At 40.5% G+C, this 22798-nt stretch overlaps 1 protein-coding gene across 15 annotated transcripts in view; it reads left to right on the forward strand.

Annotated features, from left to right (window-relative positions):
* LOC131677135 (complexin) overlaps positions 1 to 22798 on the forward strand; it is a 647935-nt gene that overhangs the window by 263609 nt on the left and 361528 nt on the right. For 10 of the 15 annotated variants that reach the window (XM_058956761.1, XM_058956767.1, XM_058956762.1 and 7 more), the window contains exon 2: positions 19315 to 19687. In XM_058956761.1, the coding sequence (XP_058812744.1) occupies positions 19633 to 19687 (55 nt within the window). In that variant the 5' untranslated portion in view covers positions 19315 to 19632. Of the gene's footprint in view, positions 1 to 18942; positions 19147 to 19314; positions 19688 to 22798 lie in introns of those variants that run through there. The other 5 variants (XM_058956769.1, XM_058956770.1, XM_058956768.1 and 2 more) reach the window with 3 other exon arrangements.

Genomic DNA, 22798 nt, shown 5'->3' on the forward strand with positions numbered 1-22798 from the left:
GGCAAAAAGTACCTAATGTTTAAATTTTTTTGAAGCGGTAAAATCACTTAGACATGTGCGCTATTCTGCAAAATGTTTATTAAGGTTTCATCGCTAAAATAAAAATTTTCGAGTGTAATGTGTCAAAAAAGGCGGCTTTCTTGGAACAATATTGTTCGAATCTGCGGGCATTCTCGTTTTTGAACCATTCAACCAATCATCTTCGGGTTTTGGCCGCCTAAAAGAAGACAACCTACAAAATTGCAATATTGCAATATCTCTAACGATTTTTTTACAGCCGGTCAAAGTGAAAAAAACATGCAAAAAAAAAAACGATGCATTTTGGCCGCCATTTTGTTTCTATATCGAATTTTTTCTAGTTTTTTAGGTTGGGGCGCCTCTACGGAATGTAATCTTTAAGATCGTTTTGGTTTCCTGCCTGTAGACGATGAATTGTGACCTGTATCATACCCACTGATGAGGTCAAAGTTCAAAAGTGCATAAATAAACTCTCCTGGAAAGATTCAGTGAATGATAAAAATGGCTGCCAATCAAAATTCGTCTTTCCTTTTAAAATCAAATACATTGAAATCGGTCGGACCATATCTCTAAAATTGCGATCTTTTGTTTAAAGCAAGCAAATGACGTTTCTAACGACAAGCCTTCTATGAAGGACTACCGCGTCTACATGCCCGATCACAACGTTGAGATCGATGGTGTAGTCGCCGGTTCGAGTGCTTGATACGTGGATCTACTGAAGCACGGGGTTGGCTCCAGTCAGTAACATTAACCTTCCGGCAGTTGCGCTAGTGCACGCTGCTTTAAAAATCTAGCAAAATCATCTTAGGGCATCAGGGGGTGCTCGCTCCGTGAGCCATTTGCGCGACTTCCTGAGGGTTAAACACTTATTGTGATATTGTTTTGTGAAATGTCAAGTGGCAAAGAGTTCTCACACGGAACGTATGTGCTCATCTTGTCTTGAAATTGCTGCGGATTCCACGTAGGATTTAAATAAAATGGCTGCCAATCAAGATTCGCCTTTCCGTTTAAAATCAAATACATGAACTTGGTCGGACCATATCTGCTTATCTTTCGGATCCGCTAAGTATTCTAAAATTTCCAAAAGAACCGACGCGGAAATATTCAGTCATGACAGCTACCTCAAAAGTCCGCCCAGATAAGCATAGAATTGCGATCTTTTGTCTAAAGCAAGCAAATGACTTTACTAACGACAAGCCCTCTATGAAGGACTACCGCGTCTACATGCCCGATCACAACGTTGAGATCGATGGTGTAGTCGCCGGCTCGAGTGCTTGATACGTGGATCTACTGAAGCACGGGGTTGGCTCCAGTCAGTAACATTAACCTTCCGGCAGTTGCGCTAGTGCACGCTGCTTTAAAAATCTAGCAAAATTATCTTAGGGCACCAGAGGGTGCTCGCTCCGTGAGCCATTTGCGCGACTTCCTGAGGGTTAAGGGCTTATTGTGATATTGTTTTGTGAAATGTCAAGTAGCAAAGAGTTCTCACACGGAACGTATGTGCTCGTCTTGTCTTGAAATTGCTGCGGATTTAAATAAAATGGCTGCCAATCAAGATTCGCCTTTCCGTTTAAAATTAAATACATTGAACTTGGTCGGACCATATCTGCTCATCTTTCGGATCCGCTAAGTATTCTAAAATTGCCAAAAGAACTGACGCGGAAATATTCAGTCATGACAGCTACCTCAAAAGTCCGCCCAGATGAGCATAGAATTGCGATCTTTTGTCTAAAGTAAGCAAATGATTTTACCCTCTATGAAGGACTACCGCGTCTACATGCCCAACCACAACGTTGAGATCGATGGTGTAGTCGCCGGTTCGAGTTCAAAGTCCCAAAAGTTTGTAGATATTCCCTGAAAGTCGTACAAATTCGAACACAGCTCTTGCTGTATTCCAGGGGTTCCAAACTAATCAGCTGGCACCGGCTTTCGTAACTTAGCAGACGGACAGGATCTGTCCACGGCAACCTGCGCAGCGCAAAACGTAAAAAGCGTCGTTGCACGGCCTCAACTCTCTCAACACCGTTATTACAGTAGCAGTACTCCAGAATTGACTGCGACAAAGAGCAGTACAAGCGATTTGAGACAATTTATAACTGTAAAATTGTTGGCATCCCAGCATTCGAGATGCTTTGCTAACTGTATAGGAGACGTGCTGTTTAAACGTAAGTAGCGAATCTAGTACCACTCCTAGATCCTTCACTTGATTAACGTGTTCAATTTCAGTATACAGTAAACGGTAGTTAAAACAAACCGGGTCTTTTTTTCGTGAGAACGATATCACCGAGTACTTCTTTGGATTTACAAACTTGCGGTTCGTGTTACACCAGTCAGCAAAGGTTTCAAATTGTCGTTGGAGTAATCTACAATCTTCAGTAGAGCGGATGAGAAGAAACATCTTGAGATCGTCTGCGAAGGACAGGCGTGGAGTCTTCAAAACTAGATGAACGTCGTTGAAGTAAAGCAGAAATATCAGCGGTCCCAAGTGACTTTCCTGGGGTACTCCTGACGTAGAAGTTAATATGAGTGCCGGACAATCTCCAATGGCAACCACTATTTCTCGACCTGAAAGTTAGGATCGAAACAACTGCAACAAACTACCGTTAATTCCAAATCTCTCCATTTTACCGATTGTTATGTCATGGTTCCCTTTGTCAAAAGCGGCAGATAGGTCTGTGTCTGTGTCTGTGCGATGTTTCATACTCTCGTAGTTACGTAGGATGTTAGGCAAAGCAGGTTAGTCGCTGTCGAACGCCCAGACGTGACGCCAGGCTGATCGTGACTTAGGTACTGCTTGCAGTGAGCCTGAAGAGGATCCATAATCACCAGCTCGAACTACTTCGAGACAGCACTCAATGAAGTAATTCCACGGTAATTATTGACGACCAGAGTAGTACAAAGAATTGTTAACCTGATACACACACGGTCTGGTTAGCAGTAACGGAACTTGAAATTAGATTCATAAAAACAGCCGCGGCGAATTTTCAGTACGTGTTGACCCGCGATCATCGATACTAGTCAGATTAAAGTTGCTGTTGCGGCTGATTTCCGATCAGATATTCATTTTTACGGTAGTGTTTCCTGATGATGATGATGATGATGGTCCCACCTCATACCCCCACAAAGGTGTGAGCTGAACGATTTATCTAAAAGATAATTATTATTTTGATCCATAACAAAACCAGTTAACAAAAAGAAACGGACTGGTTCAATTTGCAGACATAGCCTTTCCTTCAAAAGAACGTAACCAGATACATTACGAATATTCCGCCAACAACCAGGGTCCATCAAGAAAATTTCCATTCCGGGAAGATACTTGATAGAATCGAGAATTGAACCCAATAGCTTCCATTTCCGATAATTCTCTGTAAGACTCCTCCCGCCTGACCAAGACATCCGTACTACCACCTGCTAAGGTGAGCAGTGACGAGCCTAGTGGCAGTGCAGAGTCCGGTCGAGTTATATCATCCACATCAGACCCCTTTATTGAAAGTTTCCTACCATTAACCCAAGGCAATTAAGGGATACTCCTATCCGAGAACATCCTTGATTGATCAGGAATTGAACCCGATATCTAGTAGTTATCAGAAGGAGTCATCAAGCCCCATACTCAACGAGCTAACTCCGTTATTACCACTATCGCAGCAATAACCGAAATTAACTCTATTGTCGAGCAAACAACTCCATCATCAAATCAGACCCTGATCACAACAAGAGTCTAAAAGCTTCGATTCAACCCGATGAGCTTTTAGTGCTGGTCACCATGTTCGATTTCAAGTTAGTCTCTATCTGCTTAGCGCGCGCGTGGCTCAGACTTCTGTAGACATCTCATTATTTTTTAATAACTTTAATAAACAAGTAACAAAAATCCATCATCATCATAGCGAATATAATAACTTAGTGTGACTAAATGCAAATAATAGAAGAGAAAAAAATACAATCTTCGTGGTATTACATAGTTATTCAAATAACTCCAAAATATAAAAATTCAAAAAATCTGTCTACAAAGCAGATTTTACGTGTGAAATACATAGTGTTTTGAACTCCGCTAATGTTGCTGCACGTTTAATATGCCTAGGCATCGAATTGAAAAAACTTATTCCTTTGTACAACAAGGAGTTCTGTGATCTACTAAATAAAAAGTTTGGTGTTCTTGGATCCGACGCGTTTCTAGTGTTGTACCTATGCACATCACTTCCTCTTTCAATTCGATCACACAAATATCGAGGCAGCATTCCATTAATAATTTTAAAAATGAACACCATTGTTAAGTAATAAATTCTTTGCTTCACAGAGAGCCATTGTAATGCGCTTAGCATGAAACTAGAGGAAGTGTATCTGTTACATTTTAAAATTAATCGCATGATTCTATTTTGCAATCGCTGTAACCTCAATATTTGTGTTTCATTGGCAAGAAACAAAATGGATGGGCAGAAGTCAATATGTGGTGAAACAATAGATTTATATAATAAAATTTTACTACTAATTGTTAAATCATTTTTCAGACGACACAATATACCATACTTTTTAGCAATCTTTTTGATGACATTGTCGATGTGAGACTTAAAGGTTAACTTGTCATCAATGATTATTCCAAGATATTTTAATTCACTAACGCGATCAATAGTCACACCATTTATTTCAACGTTAACGTCAGGCCTAGTATTAGCCGAAGAGATGATCATATATTTAGTTTTAGAAACATTTAACTTTAATTGTTTAAATTTTAACCAACGAGCAAGGGAATGCAAATCTTCGTTCAAATGCGCCACGGCTTCATCTATATCCTTAGCTGCAATGAACAGAACAGTGTCGTCAGCAAACAAATTTAAGTCACAAAATCGTAAAACTCGCCTCATGTCATTTATATACATAATAAATAAAATAGGACCTAAGACACTACCTTGCGGCACTCCAAGAGGATTGCCGAGAGGACTAGATATAAAATCGTTGAAACTAGTTTTCTGAGTTCTATCACATAAATAGTTTTCAAACCACTCGAAATTGTCTCAAAAGCGCGTTTCAGATCCAAAAATACAGCAAAAATAGTCTCTTTAACCTCGATTTTCTCTTTCCATTTTGCTAACACTAGATTCAAAGCGGTTACGCAAGAGTGTCCCTCTCGGTATCCCGATTGCTCCGGAATTAGCAAATTATTATTATTCAAATAACTCATCAGCTGGCCCTTAACAACAAGTTCTAAAATTTTCTCTAATGTGTGCAACATGTTAATGGGGCGGTACTCTTCGGCTTTATCCGTCCCAGTAACTTTGGGAATAGGAATCACAAGTGATTCCTTCCAAACTGTCGGCACGTGCCCAGTTTGTAGCGATTCATTTACAAGATCCAGCAGATCGTGTCCGATGACATGAAAGCAATCCTGTATCACTTTTGCGTTTACATTATCGATACCAGCCGATTTTCCCAAAGAAAAACAAATATCTTTCAATTGTTCGAAAGTGATTGGGTGAAATCCATCAAATCTACAGTTAATATTAATCGGCTGTGTTATTTCCGCAGGTTCACTGACCAGCTCAATACTTTGATTGATCAGTTGCACACTGTTAACGAAATAACTGTTCAATTTTTCAGCTATTATTTGCTCAGATTGTTCTTCTACCCCGTTAAAAGTTATGGACTGCGAGGAACTAGGTTTAGGTTTAATTAAATTCTTTAGGATTTTCCATAACTCTTTGCTGTTGTTTTGATGTTGATCGATCTTCCTTTGAATGTACTCACATTTGGTCTTTTTCAAAGCTCGTGAATAAATATTTCGCGCGTGTGTGTACCTATTCCAAAGACGTTCACTATTAGTTCTGCAAAATTTCTTGTACTTTTTATCCCTTTTACGTTTCAGGCGCAAAAGATCTAAAGAGTACCAGCTGTTCGAGTTATTTAAATTAGCATACTTTTGAGAAACTAAACTATTTGTACACTCTTTTAACACATTAGTTAGAACAGCTGCCTTGTTATCCAAATTTCCATTCAATTCCGTAAAATCCAGGCTTCTCGAAACCAGTTGAGACATGGCTTGTTTCGAATATCTTTTCCAGCACTTAATTTTAACTTTATCCTCCTCACGGTTTGGTTCATTCTCCAGTAAAATTGAAATTGTCTCATGATCTGAAATTTTACTATCGGCCTCTACATACGAATAAACCCCATCAAAATTGGAATACACGTGATCTATCAATGTTCTACTGTGTCTGGAAATTCTTGTAAACTCACTAACCGTTTGCTTGAAATTGAAAAACTCAGCCAACTGCTTCAACTGATTCGAATTTTGATCGTTGAGCCAATCAATATTGAAATCGCCCGAAATTACATTAAGTTTGCTTAAATCAACGAAATTCTCCCACCAGTTTTCTAAAATTTCTAAAAATCGTCGATCGCTAGAACTAGGAGAATGGTACACTATTGCAAAGTTTCCCATCTGCATGCCTCTTTCAACTGATATACCCAAGAACCAATTATTATCAACTGCTTCGTTTAACCGAACGTTGAATTTAATCGATTCTTTGGCGTAAATAGCAACTCCACCGGTATGTCTGGAATGAGATAGGCAAAAAACAACTTTATAACCCGGAATGCTATACTGATCAAATGCATCAGCATCAACAATATGTGTTTCTGATAGAAAAACCAACAATGGACGTTTGCTTTCTACAAGATGTCGCATTGCAACAAAGTTTGTAGACAACCCAGCTATATTTAAACATAATATTTCAGACAGCCTCCCGTTTGTTAGTTGCTATTCACTCAACAAAACGTTGCTTTTTTTAGATTCTAGCAGTCTCCGATATACTGAACACTGCTTACTAAATGCCGCATGGTTTACGTCCAAATTCATTTTGCGTTCACTATTCTTTTTTATACAATTTACACATTTAAAATCAGTTGACGAGCATTCAGATGTTCTATGTGCTCCATTACATCTGGAGCATGTTTCTTTATTAACGCATCCCGTACTCTTATGACCAAATTCTCCACAGTTGAAGCAGCGCAGCACGTTAAAGGCCTCTAAAACAGAACACCTATCCCAACCAATGTTCACCGTACGGGCTGACATCAGGCCGCTATAAGTGTTCTTATCAACTTCAATTATAACATTGTATTTGTTATATTTGAAGCGTGGATTTTCAAAATTGGCAACAACTTTAACAAAATCGACCGGAATGCCCTCATTCTGATTCTTTAATAAGTCAACGAAAACTTCCTCAGAGTATCGATCACTCATCCCCATTATTTTCAACTTCGGTTTACCGGGTATCGGTATAACAGCATTATACTTTTCACCCAGATTGCTTACAATGTTTTCTTTCACCGATTCAATATTATCCCGAGTTGCACACTCCACAATAATCGAGCCATCTTTACCGTTTTTAAAGTTGCTAATTTTGTGCACCTTTGGATCTAATTTATTTTTTAATTCATTCCTCGTGTCGTCACTCGATTGCAACGACTCGACTGGTTTAATTACAATGACCGGGCGAGCCTTACATTTCGTTTGACTTCTAGTTCTAATTTTATTCGTCCCAGTAGCTCCCGACAAAACATTCGCGTAAGTAATTCTACTATTTTTATCAAAAACCTCGTCATTATTTCCATCATCGTCTATTTCAATTAACATCGGTTCATCTTCTTTATTCGTCAAAATTTTTCGTTTTCTACTGGGATTCCCGTCAGATTCAGAATGAACCTTCCTATTACTAAAATTCCTCTTTCTTTTCATTCCAACTAATTCAATTTCACGCTTAACATTTTCATTTAAACAACTTTTCAAATCTTCCAACTTTTTGGCAACACTGGTACCCAAGCTAGCCAATTTACTCTCGAGAGAGAGGTTGAAAGACCTGATCAATTTTTCTATTCCGTTTTCTACTGCGATGTTTATCTGTGCATCGATGTTTTTTCGGGTATCAGTGAGAGACTCAGAAATGGAAGTGAATTGTTCCATCTTCTTATTCAACTCAATGGATATCGAACTGACATCCTGCACACCAGAAGACTGATTTGATAAACACTTCGCACACTTGTAGCAAAGACTTGCATTATCAGCCACCCAATTTACCATGGCCTTTGTTAACCCGGAACATTTTTGATGATATTTATCACCGCAAAAAAGACATACAACAAGGCCTTCGGCGAGACTCACCGTGCTCGTACACTTTGCACACAGGCCGCTCATTATAGGCAAATTAAACTACAGCTGGAGAAGCGGGTCAATACAAAAGAAAAATATAACACTGCGTCTTCCACTGCGGGCAAGCTTATAAAGCCAGCCGCAGCGAAATGAAATCTGAAAATCACAAAACAATAATAGTCTGTATGACTACACACTATACTTATCTGAATGATATTTCGATTAGCAATAGGCGCCCACAAAGTTTTCAACGAAAAGTAAAGTATTTCACACGATTTAACCGATTAATGTTTACGCACTCTTTCACACAAGTTACCTCACTTTCACAAAAGCAATGGTTTCCTTGATTAGACCTGCTCGCACCTTCTCATTCTTCTGCAAAATTCAGCGTTCTGGCCAATTTAAATATGATAAATTCACAAAAATGTATGATTTGGCAAGGGATTTGTTCCTGTGGCAAGAAAAAGAGCGGTTTTGTGACGGATAAAACTTTCAAATCGAAAGTAGGAATGTCTCAATACACAGATTTCACCAAATTCCATGGTGACCCAGCTTCGTTTTGGTCAGATCTAGCCGGCCGACCGTACAGCAACGGCGTGCTACAATAGTACGGCGACAATGTAGTACCGTCCATCCAAAAAAGAGCTTAATGCACTTAATTTACACCAATTTCGTCCAATTGAGAAATATTAGGCAATATTGTAGCGGAAACTGAAGATGAAAGAAGAAATTGCCAGTGACATCCGACTGGTGAATAATTGGTGGAATCTATTAGCCAAGACCGTGGCTGGACTAACACACTTATCCTAAGATAGTCTGTTGTAATGTGGTTCAAATAAATGTATCTTCCGACCAACTGAATTGGCAACACGGCCTATTCTTGTTGCAACTCACATTCAGCACCACTGACCAAATAGTCTAACCAGCAGCGAGTACCGCACCAACTCCACCAAAGCTGCACCGTTCGTTTTTCTACTCGATGCACTGTACATAGGTTTCACTGTAGCACAAACTTTATTCCGAAGCTTCCAACGGTCGTCCCGAGAACAAAAAAAACCGGAATACTCTTGACTTTCAACCGACAGCGCTGAAGCTGGCAACCGGAAAACTCTTCAATGTCCAAGAACAACCAACAGTTTGGTTTGCTTGTAATGAGCTTTATATAACTTTTGCTGCTAAGAACCTCTCATCAGACACACACACATCTATGCAGGCAAACATAAATTGTATTTATCTATACCAACTTCAACCAGCACAGGAACGGAGAGGCAAATATGCACAACAATTGTATAGAAAATTGTGCATGAAATATACGGAATTGCTGAGTGCGGCAAGAGCCACTAGTCACAATTCAAAAGGTTTCCCTGCCTCAACTCCGATCCGTTCCGAAGCGATCCGGCTCTATTTCGGAGGACTCCTGCCTGCTGGTCCTTGAAACCCGACTGTACACACATACTCTATGCATATCTGCCTCGGAACGGTGAAAGTAAATCCCGTCCCGTCCCGACAGGAAAACTGGGAAAACTGAAGCCCGCTCGCTGTTCGCTTGCTACCCAGCCCTGCATCGCACGTGCACTCGGCGCAAACTTTGAGGTTATGTTGTGATATGTTGCTAACCTGCCGCCTGCCTGCCTGTCTGCCCGTTGCTACTAGCTGACCTCATTACGTTACGACTTCCTTTACCCAGCTCACCGACCAACCGGTACCCAACCAGCCAGATTCGAGAGTTTGCAGCGCAAAGTTCAATTGAATTTTCAATGAACACACTACTGCTGTGTATACGCGCCTGTATTCGTGACCGGATTAGGGTGCACTTTGCACGGTGAAGTTAGCAAATCTGGTTGATGCGTTTTGACACTCCGCTCTAAAATAGATGTGAGTTAGTGTGCGCGTGTGTGTGTGTACTTTTGCGGTGGCAACTTTCTGTTGACACGAAGAAGCAAGTTTATGTTTGTCAGCACATGATAAGCGGTTGCACACCTCTGCTTAGAACACTGAAAGCTATTGAGCTTAGGAGCTTAGGATAAGTTTGCTGATTGTTTTAACTTTGTTGTTATACGAAGTAACAATGTGGTGGTGATGGATTCTAGCGTCGTTGGGAAGTGAAGATTGATGTCAGGTGATAGCATAATTTGAGATGAATTATTCCTGAGGACATCGAGGACAGCGTCTCAAGTTAGCAGCTAAAATAGGTGCCAAACATTGAATTATCACGTAAGGTCACTTGTTATAATCCATAATTGTATTACCTCAGGTTGAATCACCACCATATGCATATTACCACCAGATAAAAACACTTTTTCCCCCTTGGAATATGGATTCGTTTTGAAAATTTGTACATTTTTATTTTATCACAATAAATAAAACACGTGGTGAATGAAGAAAGTTACCCGTACACAGTAAGCTGCACTTGTATGCGTATCATCTCTTTTTAGGCGCACACGAATGCTGTAAACAGTAACGCCAGGAATTTTTATAATCTTGATCTTGCACTTTGGAACAACAACAAAATCTGGCATACGATACACATACAATAAGAACTCTTTCTTGGTTAAAATGTAGTTAATGTTGCTGAAGAAATTGTTGAAAATTTTGGTGGTGCTCGCTGAATTCGAGATACTTGCCTATTACTAGCGGCTGTAACAAGTCCGCCAAATGATTTCAAAATATCTCCGATTGATTTCCGGGAATTCAGAATTACGGGCTATCACCGATTTTTTTAGATTTTTTTTAGTCGAGACCGAGTTCGCAAGGTTTAAAACAATTTTTATCTGATTTATTTTGATATTGTGCAAATTTCTCAATTTCCATGATTCGCACACAATCATCGTACCAACAACCGCGAAATGAAACTACAAAAAGCATTGGTATGTTAACAATTTTACATCAATGCTACATACGCCACTTCAAGAGTCTCCAGCCTTTTCCCCCTTTAAGTGCAAGTAACCGCAAAAGCACGTAACCGTCCGACGTGTGTCGGCGGTCGCCGAGCAAACTGTTTCTCCGCTAAAACAAATTAAACACATTAAACGTCGTACTCGCAAGCAAAATCACACATTTTTAATGGGTCACCATTTCATCCGGTGCAGCTTTTTTCTTTCTACTCTCCTGCCACCGCCCATCACCATAGTCCATGGAACCAGTGCAGCAGAAAGCACTTATAATTACGATCCACACTCATTACCGCAGGAATTATACTCCTTTCAGCGCCTGAGCACCGAACCAAGGAATGGAATGAACGAACGACCGAAGAACTGGAGACGGATTCTGTGCCGAGCGAACGAAAGAATTAGAGATAAACAGGGAGCATTCTAGTTATGGTCCTTTTCATTCCAAGTGTCGCTATTGCATTGGAGTGGTGAAGAATCCCGTTTATAACTCATTCGTGGTGCTTTTCTTACCAAAGTCCGGTGAGGTGCTCCGGTGTCAGTGATGCCACAAAACGGTATCTTTGTTTACGGACCGCACATGATGCGAAACAAAATAATCAAATAAAATTTGTGTCAAATTTTCAAGAAGTTTGACGATATTTTAAAGCAATGAGGTATATATAGGTGTGGCAGAACACACGGTTTGCTAGTATTGGCAACCAAAATATGTAAACAATCCAGAAGCACATCGGGTCAACGTCATAGCGTTCACACGATTCAATGGGAGCGGAACGAACGGTATGACAAAAGCAAGCCGATTTATTCTGTGATCACTCACACCACTCATGTAAGATTCATCTTACGAATACCAAAGTGCCCCCCTTCGCCATACCTGTATATACTACATTGATTTTAAAGCGCTTTTATTAGGGGGATATGTACAGCGTAAATGCCAAACCGCCTGGAAAACTATTCGAATTTTTATTATAAATAAAAATTCGAACAGTTTAAAAAAAATCCAAAGCTACCTCATAAAAAGTGTATTTACAAATTTTTGTTTTTGTAAATACAAGAATCTTTTCCAGATTTAAAAACATTGCCGAAACTCTGAAATCTGTAATTAAAACTCATTGCCCGACAAAAGTTAAAAAGTATGATTTGAACGAAGAAAACAAATTCATGAAATTTGGCAACCCTGACCGGTGCTCATTCATGGCCGTTGTTGGTTGGAAAAGAAATAAAACGAGGGAAAAAAGCAGCTCCTGTCCGTAATTACGAATTACGAGTTTGCTTGCACTCATCGCCATCTGACACAACGGACACAGCAATGAAGATGGTTTATGGTAGTTTTCTTGTTGTTTTTAAATTTTTCACCCGAAATTCGATGCACTAATTGGATTTCAGCCGATTTGTACACACTCAATTCGGCTCGGTAATTTCCCAACAGCCGTGTAATCAGCAAGTTTAAAAACTAGTATTGCAGTAAAGTGAGATTTGTTTACTGATTTTCGGTGAAAGCTTTTTCCGAGTATCTGCTATGAAACGTCACTTTTACTGAGATCTTGGCTAAAAAATTGCTTACTGAGATCTCAGCAGTTGAGATTTCGGCAGAAGCACGGCTCACAGAAAGGAGGCTTGCTATTCCGCGAATTGACAGTTTTCGGTGACGTCAGAGAAATCGTTCAGATAAACAAACGGATTTCTCGAAAGTTGTTAATTGACAATATTTGAGCTCTTACGGTGAAAAAATAGTGTGCAATGGATTTTTGACGTAAATTACGCCATAATTACACTAGACACAGTGGATAATCAGTGCATCTATGTGATTATTATCGTAAATCGGGAATTTGGATGCATGCCATAGAAAACATATCCCACCGTAATTTTCTGATCATAGCAAAGGTTTTGGACATCCGCATAGCTTCCTTGTGATTTACCAGATGCCGATCATTCGTTAACAGCAAACAATATATGAATTTCATGCAATTCTAGAGAAAATTTGCAATAGGACGTAAGTAACATTGAGAGCCTCTCTTTGTTTACTTTCTCTTTCGTTTATTACGACGTCATTACAACACTTTGCACTAATTTTCCAGTACATATCGAAAGCCGACGGTTTTTACTAGAATATTATGCAAAGAGTAGAGTAGTAAATGTTGAAATGGCCGAGGAATGAACACAAGAGAAAGACCCCAAAGAGAATCTCTCATTGTTACTTGCGTCCTATTGAAAATTTTCTCTAGAATTGTTTTCGCCGACGATTTCTATGACGCGCTCTCGTCAAATGTTTACACTCTAACGAGATAGCCTAGTATATGTAAGCCGTGGGCAGAAGATGCGAAAAAGCTGAGATTCGGCAGAAAAAATTAAGTGTGTAGCACTTCGCTTGCGATGAACACAGGGCCGGCTCAAGACCGCTCGGAGCCCCTGATCACTATTGTGCTTAGGAGCTCCTATCATTGAACAAGTGTAAATAGATTTATTTTAGCAGGGTTCTCCATACCACAAACTTCTAAATTTGAACCAAATGGGCCAACAATTAAGTTTGGTATGAGAAAAACCATTTAAATATGGGGATAAAATTCATGATGGAATCTACCACTAGGTGGCATTATACACGCAAAATGATCGGAGTTGATCTGTGGAGTTGCAAGTGACTCTGTCATGAATTTCAAAAAAAAAATATAATTAATGGTAATTCGAAAAGTAACAGGATATTAGAGGAGGCTAAAAATAAAAGATATTGAATGGCGTTTCTTTTAATATAAGTTGCATAATGTTGTAGAAAACTGACAGAATTAACTTGTGGTAATCTGACTTTCACAGTTGCATGACGTTGCTTGAGGATGAAGAGTGACTTGGTCAAGGAGGAATGCTGAAGTAGGGCGGATTTACCGTCCACCATTAGAGCGTTGCTTTGACCGGTTAAAAAATCTTTCTACTCCGTGAGGTTAAGGTGGTTTTCGAAAAAAATGCGCGAAATTGCTTGTTTCTTATTCGTTTTTAATATTACGGTTTTCACTTAAGTATTCTGAACTTGTTTACGGGACCTTCTACTGAATTCGGTGGAAAATTAAGCAATATTTGAGATTTTTTGTGGAGAAACGAAAAGACATACAAACTTCTGCTTATGATCTTTTATTCGTTTTTTTTATTTCAATCATAGAGATTTTAACCTTAAGGTCGCCTCTTCGGGTTAGAAACATCTCTTAGAAAAAATTTCTAACCCTCTGTCCGGGGTCGGGACTCGAACCTGCTGCGTACAAGGCAATCGATTTACCAACATTCGTTATTTATCGATAATTAGAAAATTATTATTTTTTTCGAAAATTCAAAATGGCGGCTTCAAAATGACGAATCTCGGTGACATCTGAGCGCGAAACAGCGTCCTACTTAATCAAGGGTATTTATTAAAATAGATAAAAATTTCCTATGACTTATACATAATTTCAATAAATTTTGATGAAAAAAAACCCAATTTTATAGACATTAAAGAAAAAAAGGGAAATTCGCTCTTTTTTTACAATAATCTCATTTAAAAATCATGAATAATTAATTTTTCATGCCAATGTTAGGTATAAGTCAGACGAAAGGTATATACTTCCAAACATTTTTTGAATAAAGGAAATCAGATCAATAGAACAAAACCTATTCTTGACGTTACTAGAAAAAAAAACATGGTTGCCAGAAAAACGCCATTTTGAAGCCGCCATTTTGAATTTTCGAAAAAAAACATTTTCTAATTAGCGATAAATAACGAATAAAAGATCAAAAGCAGAAGTTCGTATGTCTTTTCATTTTTCACAAAAAAATTCAAATATTACTTTGATTTTCCGTCGAACCCAGCAGAAGGTCCCCTTAACGAGACTATTTTATGTCAATAAATACCAAGCGTCGTTTATGTAAGGGTGAAAGTTCCTATTTTAGAGTATTAAGTAAAGTATTACACATTCTAATTCTCACTATGCTGATAAAATATAGAAAACAATTGCTGTCGATTTGAGTTGGGTTTAATATTTCGAATTATTCTGATCAGCGTATGACAGCCACCTTGATTGCAATATAGACGTTAAAGGGGTACTCTTATATAATTGTGCAAAAAGTACCTAATGTTTGATAATTTTTTTTGGAGAAGTAAAATGACTTAGAGATGGGCGCTATTCTGCATAATGTTTATTAATGTTTCATCTATAAAATACAAAATGGCGGCTCCAACAAAAAGTATTTTCAATCCGACCTCATCTGCGAGCACGATACAGGTCGCAATTCGTTGTCCACAAGAAGCAAACCAAAACGATTTGGAAGATTACATTCCGTAGAGGCGCTCCAACCTAAAAAACATGAAAAAATTCGATATGGAAACAAAATGACGATCACTTGAAAATAAAGTATCGTTTTTTCGCGTGATTTTTCCACTTTGGCCGACTGCAAAAAAAACGGTGATGATCAAAATATTGCGATTACATAACCCGAAGTTTGATTGGTTGAATGGTTCAAAAACGAAAATGCCTGCAGACTCGAAAAATCTTGTTCCGAGAAAGCCGCCATTTTGGACGCAATTTTTGCAACCTTACGCTCGAACAGTTTTATTTTATAGATGAAATCTTAATAAACACTTTGCAGAATGGCGCACATGTTCAAGTCATTTTACTGTTTAAAAAAAAAATTAAATTTCAAGTACTTTTTGCCACAATTATATAAAAGGACCCCCTTACGTCTGAAAACGCAAACAGTAAATTTCAATGTCGAATATAATTAACTAGTTTTTAAACTACGGGAGCTACAATAGTGCGCAGTGACACTGTCCTGTTTAGATTTGCTCAGAACTTCTTGATTGTGAGCAGTACAACATTCCTGATGTGATGAAACTGGTCAGAGTCAACTTCTAACTTCGAAGAACGTCCCATATTCTCTTCAAGTGAACATTCAACTTCGCTGAATCTTGCCAGCTTTAAATCAAACGTTGGCAGTTTTTTTAATTTTAGGACACTTCCGCGCAAAATTTTTTTTATGACGCGCACTTCGTTTAAAAAACTGACACGTGGCAGTCTGATTGTCATATGTACACAGCGTAGTTTGAGCATAGGGGGTACAACAATCACGTATAGAGAAGTACGACACGACAGTCTCATTCTTATCACCCAGAGACCGTTACGAAGCGACTAACTGTCATCACTAACGAAAACCACTTTCCCACATTTCGACATGAATCTTTGCTGTTTATTGAAATGATAGCGCTATCGGGTGTACACTGTGACAGATTGAGTAGTCGTACATCGAATACTCCATCTTTTATATATACGGGAATCCTGACCTTCACGCTATCACTACTGTGGGTTTTGCATGCCACAAATCCTTGTACTTTCCATTTAGAAATAAATCATCATTGTGTTAAGTGTGTACCTGATTCTGATGAGACGAAGTCGGAACGAAAATTCCTCGGCTACTTACTAAAGATTCACATTACCCGCTTTTGATGCTTATTCATACAAATATGCCCTGTAACGTCAGATAAATGAGAAGGATCATCGGCATTTAATGTGGTGTGAATATATCAGAAACGTGATTTGGTACTGACCTCCTCGGTATCCGTCAGGTGACGTCAGTATTATCGAAGCAGTAAAGTTACGAAATCTCTTCACTATTTAGCTGACAAGGACGCTAAATATCAGTTTCTCACTGTGACAAGCGTGCTGTGCTCTCAAGCAACCTTTAGTCCAACGGGACAGCTCCATCTTCGCAGTCCACTGACCGGTTCGGTCCACTGACCGGTTCGGTCCACTGACCGGTTCGGTCCACTGACCGGTTCGGTCCACTGACCAGTTCGGTCCACTGACCGGTTCGGTCCACTGACCGGTTCGGTCCACTGACCGGTTCGGTCCACTGACCGGTTCGGTCCACTGACCGGTTCGGTCCACTGACCGGTTCGGTCCACTGACCGGTTCGGTCCACTGACCGGTTCGGTCCACTGACCGGTTCGGTCCACTGACCGGTTCGGTCCACTGACCGGTTCGGTCCACTGACCGGTTCGGTCCACTGACCGGTTCGGTCCACTGACCGGTTCGGTCCACTGACCGGTTCGGTCCACTGACCGGTTCGGTCCACTGACCGGTTCGGTCCACTGACCGGTTCGGTCCACTGACCGGTTCGGTCCACTGACCGGTTCGGTCCACTGACCGGTTCGGTCCACTGACCGGTTCGGTCCACTGACCGGTTCGGTCCACTGACCGGTTCGGTCCACTGACCGGTTCGGTCCACTGACCGGTTCGGTCCACTGACCGGTTCGGTCCACTGACCGGTTCGGTCCACTGACCGGTTCGGTCCACTGACCGGTTCGGTCCACTGACCGGTTCGGTCCACTGACCGGTTCGGTCCACTGACCGGTTCGGTCCACTGACCGGTTCGGTCCACTGACCGGTTCGGTCCACTGACCGGTTCGGTCCACTGACCGGTTCGGTCCACTGACCGGTTCGGTCCACTGACCGGTTCGGTCCACTGACCGGTTCGGTCCACTGACCGGTTCGGTCCACTGACCGGTTCGGTCCACTGACCGGTTCGGTCCACTGACCGGTTCGGTCCACTGACCGGTTCGGTCCACTGACCGGTTCGGTCCACTGACCGGTTCGGTCCACTGACCGGTTCGGTCCACTGACCGGTTCGGTCCACTGACCGGTTCGGTCCACTGACCGGTTCGGTCCACTGACCGGTTCGGTCCACTGACCGGTTCGGTCCACTGACCGGTTCGGTCCACTGACCGGTTCGGTCCACTGACCGGTTCGGTCCACTGACCGGTTCGGTCCACTGACCGGTTCGGTCCACTGACCGGTTCGGTCCACTGACCGGTTCGGTCCACTGACCGGTTCGGTCCACTGACCGGTTCGGTCCACTGACCGGTTCGGTCCACTGACCGGTTCGGTCCACTGACCGGTTCGGTCCACTGACCGGTTCGGTCCACTGACCGGTTCGGTCCACTGACCGGTTCGGTCCACTGACCGGTTCGGTCCACTGACCGGTTCGACCTGATTCAGCCTAATAAGTGCTTAGACCTAGTGATTGATACCACCTGAGGGGGCGGGGCATAGCGTAGTTGATGAATCGTTGGGCTGAACGCAGCTCACTTGAGTTCGATTCTCAACCTCGCACATGGCGTTAGAGATTTTTCTGATTCGAAAAGGACCGATCCTAGGGTTAAAACCTCTACAACCGTAATTAAAAAGAATTCCACCTGATGACCGGTTCGGTCTAATTATTTTTAAATATTTAATATTTAAAATTTGCAGAAAATGCACCTTAAAATTTTTATTTCTTAATTTTGCCCATCCTATATCACCAATCTGATAATCATTAATTTTTCCATAAAAAAAGTCCGAACAGAAAAACTCCTAAATCGGTTCCATGAAACTAGGGAAACCTGGCATCACTGCGCAGATCACTACCCACTGAGACGTACAAAAAAATGTTTCAAAATCGTTCAACACGGGTCCAACGATGGACGTTTGTTGAACGGTTATTTGGACGTTGTCCAAATTGGTCCAACGAACGTCCTTCATTGGACGATTTTGAAACCAACCGTTCTTAGAGGGTAACTCGAACAAAAACTTTCCCAAACGAGTACGTGATTCCGTGACACCGAATGATTTACAGCAAACTGTGATCGTTCAGCTTGTTCTGTGCCGCACTTTCAACCATCAATCACAAAATCTGCGAAAAACGCCGGTCCGTGGGTGTGCTAGAAATTGACCATAAAGCGTTCCACGCTGGTCATCCAGATTGACATCATCTCACTGCACTTATTATTTATTCAGCAGTAAACGGCAAAACTACGGCCATTTTCTGAAACAACTTTCCCTCGAAACTGCACCGGCATACAAATTCCCCGCTAACCTTTATTCTCTTTATCTATATTTCCAGATAATTGCTCCTCGTTTCACTGCTGCAACATAAATAATAAAAATAAAATCTGTGCAAAACTTTTCCTCGTGACCCAACAACCGGTTCAAGTCCGGTGGCAGCGGCGCAGTACCGGTAGCAGCAGCAGCAGCAACAGCAGCCGACAACCATCTCACGAGAAAGAACTTTTATTCCCTAACTGTTCAAGTGTACTCGCGTCCGGGAGTGAACTTCGTGTCCAGAACCCCAAAGAAAAACTTACAAACTAGTTTTTTTTTCTATCTCGTGATAAAATTTCCCGACTTTTTGTCAATTATTTGCGCTCCTTTTACCTTCTGTAGTTTCAACATCTGTTATTTATTTCTTTTTCTCTATTTTTCCCTCTTTTTTCAGTGAGCTAAAAATTACAGACACTGCTGTGTTCATACATTTTAGGATTCGATTCTTTTCTCTTCTCTGTCTCGTGTTTCTGAACCATTTCGTCGTGTCACGTTAATGTGATTTGTTGTGGTGTTGTATAATAGTACCTTGAGCAGCAGCAGCAGCAAAAAAAAACCGCAAACGAGTGAGTGTGTGTGCGTGTGCGTGTTTTTATTTCCTGACAAAACAAAACAAAACAAAAATAAAACGCCGCCAACCAGTGTTGTGAATTGTTAATTAAATTAAAAGTTTAGCAGCAGCAGCCCGCACCGCAGCTAGAAAGCCGAAACGATGGCGGCTTTCATCGCTAAGCAAATGGTTGGCAGCCAGCTGAATGCTGTTAAAGGTGAGTGTGTTTACGTGGAAACAAAAAAAACTTTTCTTCTGCTAGGATAAGTGAAATGTATGGATTCGATTAGCGGAAAAGCTTGGATAACGGAGAGAACTCGAAGATTTTAATAAATTAATGGAAAAGGGAAAATCCCCACAATCAGCGACCCGGAAAACGGGAGCTAGTGTAAACTTATTCACACTCCGTCGATAGTCCATCCCAATCAATTAGATGGCTTGATTTGAGTGACGAAGGACCTCTCTGCTTTCGCGGAATTACATTTGTCGACTCTAGCTCTCGGTCTCGGTCCGAATCGGCTCGGGGTTGGAAATTAAATTTGTGTACCCTGGGGTGTTTCGTTTGATGTTCATTTAGAATGACGAAGTTAGCATTTCAGAGTTGGTCTGGGAAGGGCGGTGTAAAATGGGGCATGGAAGGGGGTAATCTCAGTAAAAATCAAGAAATACCAAGTGTTACGTTACTTTTTTTACCAAAGCTCCTTCATTTAAGATTTTCATATTTTCCACTAAGCTACATTGAATTGTTTTCCTTTCAGGGGTCAGCACTGAATTTCGGCTTCGCAGTTTTGAGGTTATGATCGTTTTTACAATTGAATATTTGAAAACTACGTTACTCTACGGTCACACACACTTAATTAAGGAGCACCGGACATCGAAACTGTCCTAGAGCTGCTGTAAAGTTAAGCAATTCCTTATGCTTGACAATCACTGTTTAAATTAGCGTCGTCAGCGTAGAAAATACGACGACCAGGGTGTTAGCACTGTAGAGTGTGAACAGGAGTGGGCACAAGTTACTTCCTCGAGGATCACTGTTATAATTTTAGGAACTATCAGTCGGAAAATTATAGTCTACACTGTTTATTACAGATTGTTTTTAAATATTTCAATGGAAATATTTTCATTTTTGAACAATACGGGATGTTCCTTGCTTCAAAAATCTCGTATTTATTAGAACTTTAGTGCCCCAAGGCGGTATTCATACATCTCAGGTATTCTCACTATAGTTCTTATTTCAATGCACAGTAATCCCAATGTGCAAAAGATGGTTTTTTGATGATGTCGAAATTATTTATTTTAGCAAATTTAGGAAATTTCTTGGAATGAAACTTTCCTTATTTCTATCTCATTGGATCGATGCGTAATTCCCCTATCAGTTTTCTTTGATAATTCAGTTAGAAAAATACTCACTTCAGCAAAGTTGCAAAGAAATTTACCTTGGAGTTTTTCTTCGATAACATCAATACTGTGGCTGTTATGGTTTTTGAGGGGCGTTGTTTATGAAAGGTCCCTGAAAAGTTTCTCCATCATCTAACTTTTATGATTTTGTCACAGCTTTTTTCTCTATAGATAGATGCGTGAATCACGAAAGCAGGAAATGGAGTTTGCTCATGCTAGACCAAACAGTCGCGAAGTGGAACATTGACTGAAGAGCTTACACTTACGGATATCGCCTTTATCCAGTTCCATCATATCGGACATTCTGTGACATCAAGATGATCGTGCATATGGACGATGAGAAAGTAGGGGTAAAATCATATGATCTCACAACATGTACTTAGGAGGCATGTAATAAAAAATCGTCGCTATTTCGCAATTCAGAGAAGTGAAATCCACTAAAACAAAAAAACAAAAAAAAACTCCATAATTAGTGTACAGTTCCTATTCTAGCGAAAATTTTCTCTATTGTACGAAATAACGAGTGCGCGTGCAATTGATCTATTGTCAGTTATTTTTTTGCTTTTAAGGCGCGATGAAGCAATTTTCGTAATTAACAGTAGGGCATTTGTATTTAGCGGCAGTTCTGGCGTTGTATTCTAATGTTTGTCTTTAGCAACATTCTTTTTCAAGACCTTATAAAGGCATAATGGGATACACTAGGCAAAATTTCTCTCTAAGGAGAAAAAATTGGGTGAAAATCAAATATTCTCCATAAAAGAAAAAATCGGGTGATAATTTTTGGGCGTTAAGGTCACACAACCATTAACTAAATTGGAATTTGTGTTTCGACTTCGTCTCACCAGTTCTCACCAGCTTAACAAAACTCCTTTTCATACGGGACATCACGCTTGACCGAGGGTTTGCAAGGGAACACAGCTCGTGTCTCCATTTTTGTAGCCAGCGTCAATCCACCACTAGCGCAGCCCTGGCACTAAGTTCGTGTCGGATTCTGATGAGACGAAGTCGAAACGTAAATTTCATAACAAATTTACAATGCTGGATGCCTTCTTTGAAGGATCGTAAAAGATCCGGTTGACTTCGTTCGGTAAGTGGACACAGCACAACGTAAAAGTCGTAAGCGAGCGAATTTGGCGCCAAAGGTAGCATTCAGTGCGATATCTGGTCATTTGTTTTGGGTGTTCACAACGGATCTTTTCACAATATTTTATGATATCAGTTCATTTAGAATTTTATTTCGATAAAAAAGATCCTGCATTATTTTAACACAATCCGAATATTTTGAGCACGATGTAGTTCAGCACACAAAATTAGGAAGACTATTCAACATTCAGAAAGTACTATGCGTCCCCATTAAAATACTTCAATCAAAAAACCGTTCATTTGCTCTGCAAGTAGTTTCCACTTCTTGAAACAAAAACCCATCATCAAGTAAAGGCGAAAGACTCAATTCACTGTCTCTCACTGATTACCCTGTACGTGCAGGTGGCCGAGAAACGATACACAATCATTTGAGAAGAAACGTTTTTGTTTGGCCGATGTATCCAATTTGTTGGCCATGTTATCGTTGAGATTTCCCAGCTGATTTCACCCTCTTTCGTTTTCTCTTCATTATATCTCTCTTTTTCTTCCACGCACAAAAGATTCTTCGATGATGAATTCGATAAGTGGCTCGTAGGAGGAGTTGGTCTCGTTAGTTACTGAATCCCATTCGTGGAAGTGTTTTTTGTTGTTCCTGATTGCCTTAGAACATTGCCCTTACGTTCGTATTACGATTTCGGAAATTAGTTATGGAGTTTGCGTTTCGACTTTGTCTCATCAGAATCCAACACAAACTTAGCGGCGGATTGACGATAGCTCCAAAAAACGTGAACACTATTTGTTGTTTTTAAGCAAACCCCTAGTCATGCGTGCGTAGTTTTAAACAATT

Source organism: Topomyia yanbarensis, chromosome 1, assembly GCF_030247195.1.
Source record: "Topomyia yanbarensis strain Yona2022 chromosome 1, ASM3024719v1, whole genome shotgun sequence".
NCBI classification, from domain to species: Eukaryota; Metazoa; Arthropoda; class Insecta; order Diptera; family Culicidae; genus Topomyia; species Topomyia yanbarensis.